The 13,199-nt window shown below is 43.5% G+C and overlaps 1 protein-coding gene across 1 annotated transcript; it reads right to left on the bottom strand.

The window, feature by feature from the left end:
- Window positions 1-232: 232 nt before the first annotated feature.
- On the bottom strand, window positions 233-11,682 carry LOC6501808. Its single transcript, XM_001967364.4, has 3 exons — window positions 11,378-11,682; window positions 503-623; window positions 233-432 (listed from the first exon to the last, which is right to left on the bottom strand). Exons 1-3 carry the CDS (start codon window positions 11,520-11,522, stop codon window positions 246-248), a joined length of 453 nt encoding a protein of 150 aa, XP_001967400.1. The 5' UTR covers window positions 11,523-11,682; the 3' UTR covers window positions 233-245.
- Between the last annotated feature and the right edge of the window lie 1,517 nt (window positions 11,683-13,199).

The raw sequence follows: 13,199 nt of genomic DNA, 5'->3' as shown, positions 1-13,199 counted from the left end.
CGGTATGCCTAGCTTGTAGTAATATACAAAATATAATATAATTATATTCCGCAGGTATATATCTTACAATATAAACAGCCATTTAAATGGAGCAGTATATAATCTTTTTTTTATTTTTTATTCAATATTTATTTTTCAACGTGATTAATGTGTTGCTTTAAATTATATAAAGAATATTACGTAATTATAAATCTTTAAAAATATAAAAAAATTAATTTAGGGCAACATTATATACATTTTAATATTTATTTCAAATTTTCTTTGCTGGTGCCTTTTCCAATGTCAGGATATTCCAACTTAACTCCTGGTTCACACGTAAATATGGGACAACAATATGGAAATGAAGCTGTTTTGTTAGTCTTTTCAGTGTCCAGTTTACATTTTTCATTGGCAAGTGGCAAAGGGCCGCAATCTTCTACAAGTTCGAAAAGCCTGTTTATTTTAAATAATGATTTGTACTTTTAAAATACTATTTTTATAAATATTTTTCTTTTAATATTACTTTGTATCATTCTCCTCATTTTGTACGCACGTAGAGCGGCCGCAGAATGGAGTCAGATCCCAAGACTTTCCAGGCTCAACTGTAGCACACCTTGTGGAGGCAAAACACATTGCTGGAAAATCTAAAAAAAATTTTAAATAATTTAAAATTCAATTTAAAATAAACATGAAAGGAAAGCTAACTTCGGGCGGATCCGAAGTTGATATACCCTTGCAGTTAAGGTTGTGCCAATTCCGATTGTTGAATTATATGGCGGCTATCGGATATAGTCGTCCGATCCTTATGAAATATGGCAGAACAAATAAATTATTCTAACATAAGAAACACCAAAGTTATGGCATTTCCGATCAATCAGTTATATGGCAGCTATAGGATATAGTCGACCGGTCCCGGCCGTTCCGACTTATATACTGCCTGGAAACAAAAGAAGGATGAGTGGAAAGTTTCATTTCGATATGTTTAACTGAGAGACTAGTGTTGAGGAACGGAATGCATTTGGGCGACTTTGTATCTATTCATGCTGCTGAGATTTAGGCAACATGAATCTCATTTTCACTTAAGCATATCGTAAGAAATTTTATATACAAATAACCATGGCAACGCTGATCGACGCGTTGTCATTTTCTTATATACTTGATAATCTCCCTTTCTCACGCATGTATGTATGTATACCATGTATGTATACCTTAGGCATCAATGCACTGCGTCGCATTTAGATTTATTCAGTTATTTCTTAACCGTCAATAGACACGGAAGTCATATACAGTCCACTGAGAAGCAGTTTCATTTCTGACCATAGTAACATAGGGCAAGGGAGTTACTTGTCTCAGGAAAGCGCTCACTGGAGCCACAAACAAGCACTCAAAGCAATGAGTCAATGCCGGGTAATGGAGATGCACTTTTCCGGTTACTACAACAACAACAACAGATGCTAGAACGAATGGCTGTTTCTGAAGCAGCAAGTACACCTATTTCACAAGATGACGCAATGAACGCGGTAGCAACGCATAATGAACTACCGAAAATTCAAATCAAACGTTTATCGGGAGGAATACAAGGAATGGCCGGCTTTTTGGGATATCTATAAAAGCACTATCCATTAGAAGCGACAACTATCAGATAAACAGAAGTTTCACTATTTGAAATCACTATTGACCGATGAAGCAGCGAATCTAATTGCACATTTGCCAATTACTGACAGCGCATATGAAACAGCAGTGTCGCGTTTAAATGAGAGGTATGACAGACCACGCCATATTGTGTTTTCATTATTGGAACAGCACGTTCCAGGGAGCGCAATCCCGCTTCATGGCTGTAGAAAGACGACTTCAGCGCAATCAGGATTTACGAGAAAAGTACATCAAGTTTATGAAGGAATACATCAGTCTTGGCCATATGCACGAAATCAGAACACCAATCTTCAATTCAGACAATTTCTTCTATTTGCCGCATCACCCTATAGTTGGGCGAAAACTTAGGGTCGTATTCGACGGGTCATTTAAGGACGCCAACGGAGTTGCACTAAATGACGTATTACACATTGGGCTTAGTATTCAACGCAATCTCTTTTCCGTATGCCTACGCTTCGGAATGTATAGATACGTATATCATCAAAATGTTTCGCCAAATTTGGGTAAGCCCCGATCATCAAAACTATCAACGTATTGTTTGGCGAGAGCATCCATCAGCGCCTCTTACGCACTATCAATTAGGCACTGTAACTTATGGAACCGCTTGTGCACCATACCTGGCTGTACGAGTGTTAGAACAACTGGCATATGATCACAAGGAGCAATATCCTACTGCATCGAAAATCCTTTTGGAGGACTTCTACGTAGACGATGCACTTACTGGAACGAACAACGAGAATGAGCTAATAGCTATTAGGAATGAGTTATTAAAACTCATGTCACATGCCAAATTGGAACTCGACAAGTGGGTGTCCAATTCATCACGATTCTGCAGACGCGAATCCAGCACCGAACGAGAAGAAGAAGCAGTAAAGGTACTTGGAATTTACTGGAATTCAATCGACGATCAGCTGATGTACAAGACAGGCTTGACATCAAATCCGAATTGTACTAAAAGGCAAATCCTATTAGATGTTGCGCGTATCTTTGACCCTCTTGGCTTATTATCGCCGATTGTGGTTCAATTTAAAATCATATTTCAACAGTTATGGCTATTGGACCTGGGCTGGGACACGAATCTTCCACCAAACATTGCCGAACCATGGCTCAAGTGCAGAGCAGATCTAAGCAGACACACTAAAAAAGCTGAGAGTATCACGATTTGTTCCCAACAGGGAGGACTCGATTGAACTACACGCCTTTTCCGACGCATCAACCAAGGCATATGCTGCTGCTGTTTACTGTAGGTTCCGACATGAAGACGGAACACATTCGGTTTCATTGGTGGCTGCCAAAACTAGGGTAGCACCACTGAAACAACAATTACTACCACGGCTGGAGCTGTGTGGAGCATTGCTGCTAAGTCGCCTGGTACGATCACTCAAGGATGGTTTACGACACAAAGATATACAAGTTTACGCATGGTGTGATTCAACAATTGTATTAGCCTATTTATCATACCCACCATCAAAGATGAAAACATTTGTCGCAAATCGCACATCGGAAAATCTTGAAACGTTGCTACGACACGCCTGGCATCACGTAAGCTCAAAGGAAAACCCCGCAGATTGTGCATCGGGGGGAATGACGGCTACACAGGTCATGGAATTTCACCTCTGGTGGAACGGACCAACTTGGCTACACGATGAAGATGAGTACACAGCCAAAATGCAAAACTCAGAACTCTCTTTGAATATTTCAGAAAGCCATCCACAAGACGAATTGAAGACCACAGCCATGCTCACTCTGAAGGAGATGGACAATTCATTATCAGAATTTGACGAACTAGTCCACCGCGCCTCATCCTGGCAAAGGCTGGTACATTCCGTGGGCTATGTTTTACGTTTTATTTAAAGACTGAAAGAACCACGAAAACGAGTCGAATCCACAATACTGTCTTTTGAAGAAATCAAGGCAGCACAAATAGTATGCCTGCGGAATGCACAGGCGTGCTTTGGAGATGACAGAAGGCTTACACAAAAGGATCAACCACTGCGAAACAGGCCGCAGTTATTCAAGCTAACCCCGTACATTGGACAAGATGGTCTGCTACGAGTTGGAGGCCGTTTGAGGCAATCTCAATTACCAGAAGAAGTCAAACACCCGATATTACTTCCTAAGGCACACCACATTACGAAGCTAATCAACTCCTGGGATCTTCACAGCATAAGGATCGAGTCTCGCAGACATTGGCAGATGAAGGCATTAAATGGGTCTTCATTCTGTGAGAAGATTGATCTCCCACACGCCAAGACAGGTGGCAAGAGTGGCAGTGGCGTGGGGGGAACAAGCAAGTCAGCACGGCAGTGTCGGATGGGCCAGCGCTGCTGTGTTTAGAAAAACGGAAAGGGAGAAATGCGTCGAGCACAGACGCCATGCGAGGGCAGCAGCGGGGGCAAGAGGAACTCGCACGGCGTCGCGCACGAAAGAAGGAGGAGGAGGAATCACCGAGGAACGTAACGGTCCCGGGCGGGCCTCCGCGGCCGCGCTCCAAGGTGATAGGAGAGAGCGGGCGCGGAATGAAGCGGCCGCGATGGGCAGCTGTGTTTAGAAGAATGCAGAAAAAACACAGAAATGCATTTTGGGAATGCCCAAAGTGGGGGGGGGGGAGTGCGGGGATATCTGGAGTATTGACCTGCACAATAACAATACGGATCGGAGGCCCGAGCGGGGCAAACGGGGGGGCAAGTAAAGAAAGCCCGCCGATAGAAATGCGGCGGGAATTGGAGGAAGCTAACGAAGAAAGTAAATCAGCGGAGGATTAACGGCAGGAAGTAGATTTGCAAGGATTAACGGGCGCCTCTGGCACTTTATAAGGAGGGCCCCTGGAGCAAATCGGGACCGAGTCTTCAAGGGAAGCTGCAAGAGTTGAGTGAAAGACCTCCCGTGGGTAAGTCTGACATTCAAGTAGGAAAGTTTCCTTGGAGGAATTAGGAGTACAGGCTGAAGGACCCCCCGTGGGTAAGTCCGACAGTCTTAAGTGCGGGCTTTAAAGCGAGTGAGCAAGGATCTTCGATTAATAGCTTAAGGACACCCTGTGGGTAAGTCCGGCGGCGGTACGCGAGTCAAGCAAGGAGCAAGTTTTGCCAGGGATCAAGGATCCGCGGCAAAACTGAGGCCCAAGGGTAAACGAGTCGGGTTGAGTTATTCCCGGACCCAACAGGCAACGACGGATCAGCCTGGCGTACGCCTTGCCGGCTCCTGTCCGTTCGAACCAGGTGTGATCCTGTAACGCAAGGGATAGCCAGCTCGGGAACTCAAGCCCGGGAAAGTCAGTAGAATCCTGATCCAAGCGCTGGAGCGTATGCACAGCGTATCACCTGGAGTTAAAGGAGACGCGACGCCCAAACCTCTGGCCTACCATAGATCCTGTGGGGCGTAGGCACGCAGGTGTTTGGAGGCGAGTGGCGAACGCGACCGGGGGCGTGTCCTGTGCGGTAGGTAGGCCCTTCGTGCCCTGATCCGGCCGCTAAGCAGCGAGGAGCATATCCTGCCTGGCGTATGCCTGGGAGGTGAGCCACTCGGTCTGTTAACACGGATTAGGTGCCGGCCACGGCGAAAGGGCAAAACCAGCGAGCCAAAAATTCCGAAGGTCCACGGCACCCATAAAGGAGGAGCAGCAACAGCAAAGGCGACGACGAGGGAGCAACGGCGACGACGAGGAAGCAGCAGCAACGACGAGGGAGCAGCAACGTCAGAAGAGCAGCGACGACGAGGAAGCGGCGGCGACGGACGAGCAGCGGCAGCAGAAGATCAGCGCAGAAGACAACAGCAACAACACAAGCCCCACAACCAGAGTCCGTAAGTCCGAACGAAGGGAACCGTGAGCCGTTTCGGTGCCAGGCACCAAGACCACAGGACCTGCCGGGCGCAAGCTTTGGGAGGGCGTGTGTATTGGCACCAACCCGGAGCGGGGATCGGGGATCGGGGAGGGCGAGCGGTCGGTCGGCTGAGCCAAACAGCCGGTGCGATTCCCTTTTTTTTGTAAAGTAAAGAAAATAAAGGGGATTTGATTGAAACGAAGCAGTCCGTGTTATTTCTGGGCTCGGGCAATCACGTCGAATCTATAAATTCGGTGGAACGTACCCTCAACCTCTGTGAGCTAGTCGCGGCGTTTGTTGCGAACAAAATATAGCAAAAACAGTTCGTTACACCTGGCGCCCAAACTTCGTGATTGCTTTAGAGTCTGGGAGTAGCACAGCTTCAAGAAGAAGAATTGGATTTACGCGCTTCGCAAAAAAGAGTTGTGCGAAGTGTGCAGAGAGCTCGGTCTTCCAGCGGATGGAACTGTAGAGATCATGAGGGCACTTGTTGCAAGGTGGGTCAACGAGACGAAGGACGACGAAGTGATGGCGATCACGCGGGGATTCGAGGAGAAATACGCGCAGAGGTCCACGGCGAGGCAGAGAGCGGTGAGCGAGTAAGAAAAGCTAATTCAAAGTCTGGCAGCGCCAGAAATGAAGAGTATAAGGAGCATGGAGCCAAAAGTGCGGAAGCCAGTCCCGGTACAGGTTGACTACGCAAAAGTGGCGAAACAAGTCCGAGAGTGGTCGTTCCGATTCGACGGAACAGGAGATCCTCTCGAGTTCGTGGACCGAGTAGCATGGTCCGCCAAAACGTACGGGATGGAAATAAACACAATCCCGCGGGCGATGCCAGAACTACTCCAGGGCAGAGCGCAAAAATGGTTCTTAATAAACGATGAGGAGTGGCCCACATGGGAGGAGTTCAGAAGAGCTTCGAGGCCTTTTTGCTGCCAAAAGGATACTTTGAGAAACTGGCAGACCAGGTTTGGCAGCGGAAACAGCAACGAGGAGAACCGTTCAAAGAATATATGGTGGAACTTCAGACGCTAATGAAGCCTTTAGGAAAGTCAACGAAGGAGGTCATTGAAAGGCGAGTGGAGAACTGCATGCCGCGCATGAAAATGTTCATGATGCCAAACGCATTTGCATCGCTCGAGGAGTTTATGGGTCTAGCCGAGGAATTCGAGGAGCTGACTTTGGAAGAAGAGGTTTTCAATAGACAAGCCTCCGCGGTAGACAGAAGAGGAGCATCACCAAATGCCACAGCAACAGCAGCCGAGCCAGCAATGGACAGGCCCAAGGCAACAGCAGCCGAGTCAACGATGGGCAGCAAACCAAAGTCAAAGACAAAGTCAAAGACATCATGCAGTGGGCAGCGACGCCTAGACAGAGACATGTAGAAAACCCAGCACAGGCATGCAACAGTTGCGGCGGCATGGGCCATTGGGCCAGCGGGTGCAGGAACCCCAGAATCTTGTTCTGCAGGATGTGCGGCGCAGTAGGGGTGAGAAGCACAGAGTGCTGCCAAAGAGCGGGAAACGTGCAGCGATCTCAGCCGTAGAGAGGAAGAAGCTCTCAGAACTAGTTGGAGGATTAACAGGAGACGATCAGCAATTGACTGCAGTCATCAATGTTGGAGGTGCAGAAGTGAGGGCCATGGTAGACACCCGGGCAACGGCTAGCTTCATTTCAGAAAAGCTAGCAGAGGACCCGCGAATCGCCGGAGAACGGAAAGCAACAAGGAGACTAGTAAAGTTGGCCAACGGGAGCCACTTAGAGACTCAAACGGTACTCCTAACAACAGTAAGCTTTGGCAACAAGAAAAAGGATTTGAATATGTTAGTGTTGCCAGGCATGGGAGACAGCGCGGTGCTTGGATGGGATTTCTTCGCAGAATTCGGCACAACAATCAACTGCGCAGGGTTACAAACCAAAAGGGTTGTTCAAACCTAACCCAGCATAGAATCACGATGAAGGACGACATCCCAATAAAACAAAGGTATTACCCAAAGAACCCCAAAATACAGGGGGAAGTCAATGAAAAAGTGGAAGAACTGCTGGAGAAGGGATGCATCGAACCTTCAAATAGCGCCTACAGCTCACTCTTTCTTCACCATTGTCATGGTGAAGATTTCCGACAAATAAACGCAAAGTCAGTGAAAGATGCGTACCCTATGCCAAGAATAAATTTCATATTGGAGCAATTGAGGGAGGCAAAATTTTTCAGCAGCCTCGACCTGAAGGATGGCTATTGGCAAATCCCACTTGTGGAAGAGAGCCGGAAATACACGGCCTTTACTGTACCAGGGAAAGTTCTGTACCAGTGACGTGAAAGGGGTACGGCAATTCATCGGGAAGGGAACAAAGTGGGAGTGGACGGCAAGACACCAAGAGGCGTTTGAGAAGTTAAAATCGCGTTTAGCAGAGGATCCAGTGCTGCCATGCCCCGATTTTACGAAGAAGTTTGTGCTGAAAACAGATGCCAGCGACTACGGCGTAGGTGCAGTGCTGACGCAGGACACGGATGAGGGCGAGCGAGTGGTCGCTTACGCCAGCCGAACGCTAATAGGCGCGGAGAAGAATTACTCGGCAACGGAGAAAGAGTGCCTGGCAATAATATGGGCAATTCGGCAGATGAGACCATACCTGGAGAGGTACCAGTTCGACGTGATCACGGATCACATGGCGCCGAAGTGGTTGAACAATATAGAGAGCCCACTTGGAAGGATCGCGAGATGGGTCTTCGAATTGCAACAGTACGATTACGTTATCAGCTACAGGAAAGGCAAGCTGAACGTAGTCGCGGATGCACTTTCCCGCCAGCCGATCGTGGAGAAGCAGAGGATTGCCACAGCAATCGAAGACACGGAATGCATTTGGATAGGCTCACTGAAGAAGAAGATAAAGGAAAACCCACAGAAGTATCCGGAATACGTTAAGGAGGCAGGCCTGATTTACCGACATGTTCCACACAGAGCCGGGAGCGAGGAAGTGCCATCGTGGAAACTATGTGTGTCGATGGACATGAGGCAACAGGTGCTGAAGGAGAACCACGACGCACCGACAGCGGGACATCTAGGCGGAAGGAAAACGATTGCGAAAGTAGCAGCACGGTACTTCTGGCCAGGGATGCAAAGGGACGTAAAGACTTCTGTCAGGAAATGCGAGAAATGCATGCGGTATAAACCGAGCCAGATGCATGCTGCAGGGAAAATGCTGACACGGGTCCCGGAGGAGCCGTGGGCGACGGTATGTGCGGAAAGCCACAACGGAGACGCTGCAAAAGGCAATCCGCGAAAGGATCATCGCTAAATATGGTGTGCCAAAGGTGTTGGTGACTGACACCAACTGATGATCGCCCAGTTTGCAGGCAAGGACCAAAGAACATGGGACAAGCACTGGCCAGAAACATTGAGCGCGCGGCGCAGGAGCAAGCTCGGCACTACAATCTGAGGAGGCGGGAGTGGCGCCCGAAGATCGGCGACACAGTGTGGGCAAAAGAGCACCATTTGTCCAAGGCGGAGGATTCGCGGCAAAGTTAGCGCCAAACTACGACGGGCCGTGCACGGTGGTGAACTTTGTGTCGCCAGTGATTTCTGTGCTACGGCACGCTGGCACAAGGAAAGAAAAGAGGGCCCACCGGAGTGAGCTGAAAGTCCAAGCGCAGGAGTCGGCGCAGGCATAAACCACAGAAACACGAATGAAAAAAAAGGGGAAATAAAAAAAAAAAATATATATATATATATATAAAATAAGAAAAAAATATAATAAAACAAGAAAGGAAAGCTAACTTCGGGCGGAACCGAAGTTTATATACCCTTGCAGTTGAGTCGCAGTCCGCTAGGTGGCGCCACGTATCTTATATTATTAGATATATAGCGGATAGCATATCCTCAGGCCGATCCTCATGAAATTTTGTACACTAGATATTTTGGTAAAATTTAACATGTGTGGAAACTCTTAACCCTCTAACTTAAAAAACACCAAAGTTATTGCATTTCCGATCAATCAGTTATATGGCAGCTATAGGATATAGTCAGCCGATCCCGGCCGTTCCGACTTATATACTACCTGCAAGGAAAAAAAAGATGTGTGCAAAGTTTCAACTCGATAGCTTTAAAACTGAGAGACTAGTTTGCGTAGAAACCGACAGACAGACAGACAGACAGACGGACAGACGGACATGCTTATATCGACTCAGGAGTTGATCCTGATCAAGAATATATATTCTTTATAGGGTCAGAGATGTCTCCCTCACTGCGTTGTACACTTTTGACCAAAATTATAATACCCTCTGCAAGGGTATTAAAACGCCAAATTTATGCCAATACCGATCGTTCAGTTATATGACATCTATAGCATCTAGTCGGACGATCCTAATCGGATTACTTGGCCCAAAATGGAATCTATACCAATTCCCATCTTTCTAACTTAAAAAACATCAACGTTACGCAAGTTCCGATCGTTCTATGACAGCTATAGGATACAGTCGGCCGATCCTTATGAAATTTTGTACATGAGTTATTTTGGCCAAATATAACATGTGAGGAAAGTCCCAACTCTCTCTTAATAAAAACAAAAGTTATGACGTTTCCGATCAATCAGTTATATGGCAGCTGTAGTATATAGTCGACCATTCAGACTAATATACTGCCTGCAAACAAAAAAACAGTGTGTGGCTAGGGCCACCCGTGAGGAACGAAGTTCCTTTGGCATGTTTTCGTTTAGCAGGCATGACGAGATGGAGGTCAATGAAGGAGAAACAGGAATGAATGAAGGCGACAAATAATTTACATCAATAATTTACAACATTTATACAAAAATGATTTTTACTTTTACTTATTTATTCTAGGTGTATAAATCTAATTAGTACGTTAAAATATTACAGGACAAAAATATCACAAAATAAAAATAAATGAGAAATAATGCGAAAACAGATGAAATGCAATTGAAAATTGAACATTGAAATTGAAAATTAAAAATAAAAATTGGAGTTGAAAATTGAATTTGAAAATTGAAATCGAAAATTGAAATTGAAAATTTAAAATTGAAATTGAAAATTAAAATTTGAAAATTGAAAATTGAAATTGAAAATTGAATTTGAAAATTGAAAACTGATATGAAAATTGAAACTGAAAATTGAATATTGCAAAAATTGAGGTTGACAATGAAAACTGAAGATATCAATTACAATTTCGAAATCATATGTCTGTCGCATTACTTCAAATAAGAGATAAAAAGAGACAGAGAGGGAGAATGAGAGAGAGAAAATCCACTCTACGAAGGAGAAGAAGACGGAGAGCCGTTTAATGTTACGTTACGGTTTTTCTCGGCTAGCCCTCCTCCGCCAACCTCATACCGCGCCATGAGAAATTTCGTTTCAAAAAGGATTTGTGCATTGATTGTATAAAGTCACTATTAAATCAATTTTTTTAACACAAATGTTGAAAAAATCCCATTTTTATATTTAAAAAAAATGCAAAATACCGAGGTTGGGTTATATCCGATCGTTTAGTTATATAGCAGATGTAGAACATAGTCGGCCGATCCTTATGAAATTTGGTTGATCGGATGAGTTTGCCTAACATGGAATCCATAGAAAGTCCCATGTATATACATATAAATAGGGTCGGAGATGTGTTCTTCACTAGGTTGCACACTCTTCACCAATATCATAATACCCACTGCAAGGGTATAAAAAGAAAGTTGAAAAGAAAAATCTTTATATGATTAAAAAGCCCATTAGTTAAGTTAAGACTTTTATATGCTTATTAAAACCACATAATAAATATATATATTCTAGTAGTATAGAATATTCTTTTTAAAAATAAATTTTTCCTATGAAAAAATATTTTTCTATGGTAAAAGTATGGTGTGAACTTATACAGAATCATAATGTAAATTAAAAAAAATACATTTATTAAAGGCTATTTACTAACCTCTGAGCACATCAGCAGGAATAAGACGTTTGTAAATTCTTATTTCATCACTATTGCTGGCTTCATCTTTCTCAAGCTTTTTATCAGCCACGATAATTAATGGGCTGGTTATTGTAAGGACAAAAAAACCAAAAATAACATTCATTTTAATAGACCTAATAATACATAGGGATATTAAATGGGAAATAGATATTAGCACTGTAGATCAATCGAAGTGGTAGCGAATTCTTAACTAGTCTAAATCAAGCGAAAGTTGAATTTAAATGAAATCTTGCTCCGAAGACACACCTTTTCTTATTCAAGTATGTATGTATATATGCAACAGAATTCAAAGCAAAGCTTTTACCAAGATTGGCTTTAGCCCTAATTGAAAAGACGAGCTTTGTGCTTTAGCCCGGTTTAACTTGGCGATGATAAACAACTATTTTTTTGTATGTGTGTATTTTGTTTTTTCATATACACACAAACTAAATCAGTAGAGACTGCGGTCCACATAGGTGACGAAACAAATGCCTTGGTGTGAGGAGGCTACTATATGTAGCCCAAGAACTAAAAATTTTCCGTGTGCGTCAGATATGAATAACTTTACGCCTATCAAAAGGTTTGATTCTAATTAGATTTTTTGAATCCAGAAACTTAAATCATTATGAATTTTATAAAAAAAATCATGAAATAATCATAATCATTCATCTTTATTTTTTGATAAAAACAATAAAAAATAATCAAAATTTTTTTTATTTCAAATTTATTGAACCCAAATTTATTTAATTTTTAAGGAGAAAATTTTAGAAAGGAGAAAATTTTTAAGGAAGAGCTCTTGCTCTTTTATGAATATGTCGTCCATTCCCAGAATCCGTTGATGGCGCCTCTGCATTGTTGGCGCGAGCCATACGCTTCCTTGGCTGTAAAATTCTGCGTCTGTTTGTGGAAAGTGCCTTTTGTCGAATGTCGCATGTTTCATTATTTCATCATCCTTCTTCTGTCGATACACACTAGATTGAATTCGCCGTAATAGATCTTCTCTCTGTAAAACGCAGTCAAGCCAAGTTCTGCTGGAATCACTCTAACAAAAAGCAGAAATCGGAAAGAGAAGAAAAATTACCAAGAGCCTATACACATTGACTTAATAAAGACGTCATATTTTAACAGGGGTTAAAGACTATATATTGTATCAAAGTTAACTATTACCGTTGATTTTTTTTATTAAAATCTATATATATAAGAATGTTTTGCCCATATCTCCGACTTCTATAATTTAAAAAGTACTGAACTATTCAACCTCAAATTTTTAAACACTATAGAGTCAGGTTTGGGCTTGGTTTTTATCTAATTTTCAAGGTAATTATATACCCGCGATCGCGAATAAAATAATTTTTACGATTCTCTATGCACCGACCGCAGTATGCTTTTCATATTTAAAAATATTATTGACAGTTTTTGTCCTAAAGTTTCAGTCACAAACGAAGGTCTGTTGAATTCTGGGCACAGATAACAGTAGATCGAAATCAGCAATACAATCGTCATGCATTTCGATATGATCCAGCTTTTAATTATAGTTCCAATCGCCATATCGTCATTAGCCAGATGAGCCATGTCTGCACTTGATCTGAAGTTCAATAATGAAACGAAAGGAATGTGTTGTTCTGGCGGAAAAATCAAATTATCTCAACTTGAAACACCACCAGAGCCACTGCGAACTCTGCTCGCTGGAACCACTGCTGAATCGAAGCATTTCCTATCAAACATTAGGAGATATAATTCTTGCTTCCAAATGACGTCATTTGGTGTGGAAATTGTAACTCACCAATTCATGTTTCACCAA

Source organism: Drosophila ananassae, assembly GCF_017639315.1.
Source record: "Drosophila ananassae strain 14024-0371.13 chromosome 4 unlocalized genomic scaffold, ASM1763931v2 tig00000054, whole genome shotgun sequence".
In the NCBI taxonomy this organism is placed as follows: domain Eukaryota; kingdom Metazoa; phylum Arthropoda; class Insecta; order Diptera; family Drosophilidae; genus Drosophila; species Drosophila ananassae.
This window is presented reverse-complemented; position numbering and strand designations above follow the sequence as displayed.

Excerpts from the sequence above, each read along its gene's own strand:
- LOC6501808 (XM_001967364.4), bottom strand. The coding sequence starts at position 11,522 with ATGAATGTTATTTTTGGTTTTTTTGTCCTTACAATAACCAGCCCATTA. Across the intron at positions 624-11,377 it reads TCCTGCTGATGTGCTCAGAG|ATTTTCCAGCAATGTGTTTT; the intron begins GTTAGTAAATAG and ends AATTTTTTTTAG. Across the intron at positions 433-502 it reads AATGAGGAGAATGATACAAA|GCTTTTCGAACTTGTAGAAG; the intron begins GTAATATTAAAA and ends TAAAATAAACAG.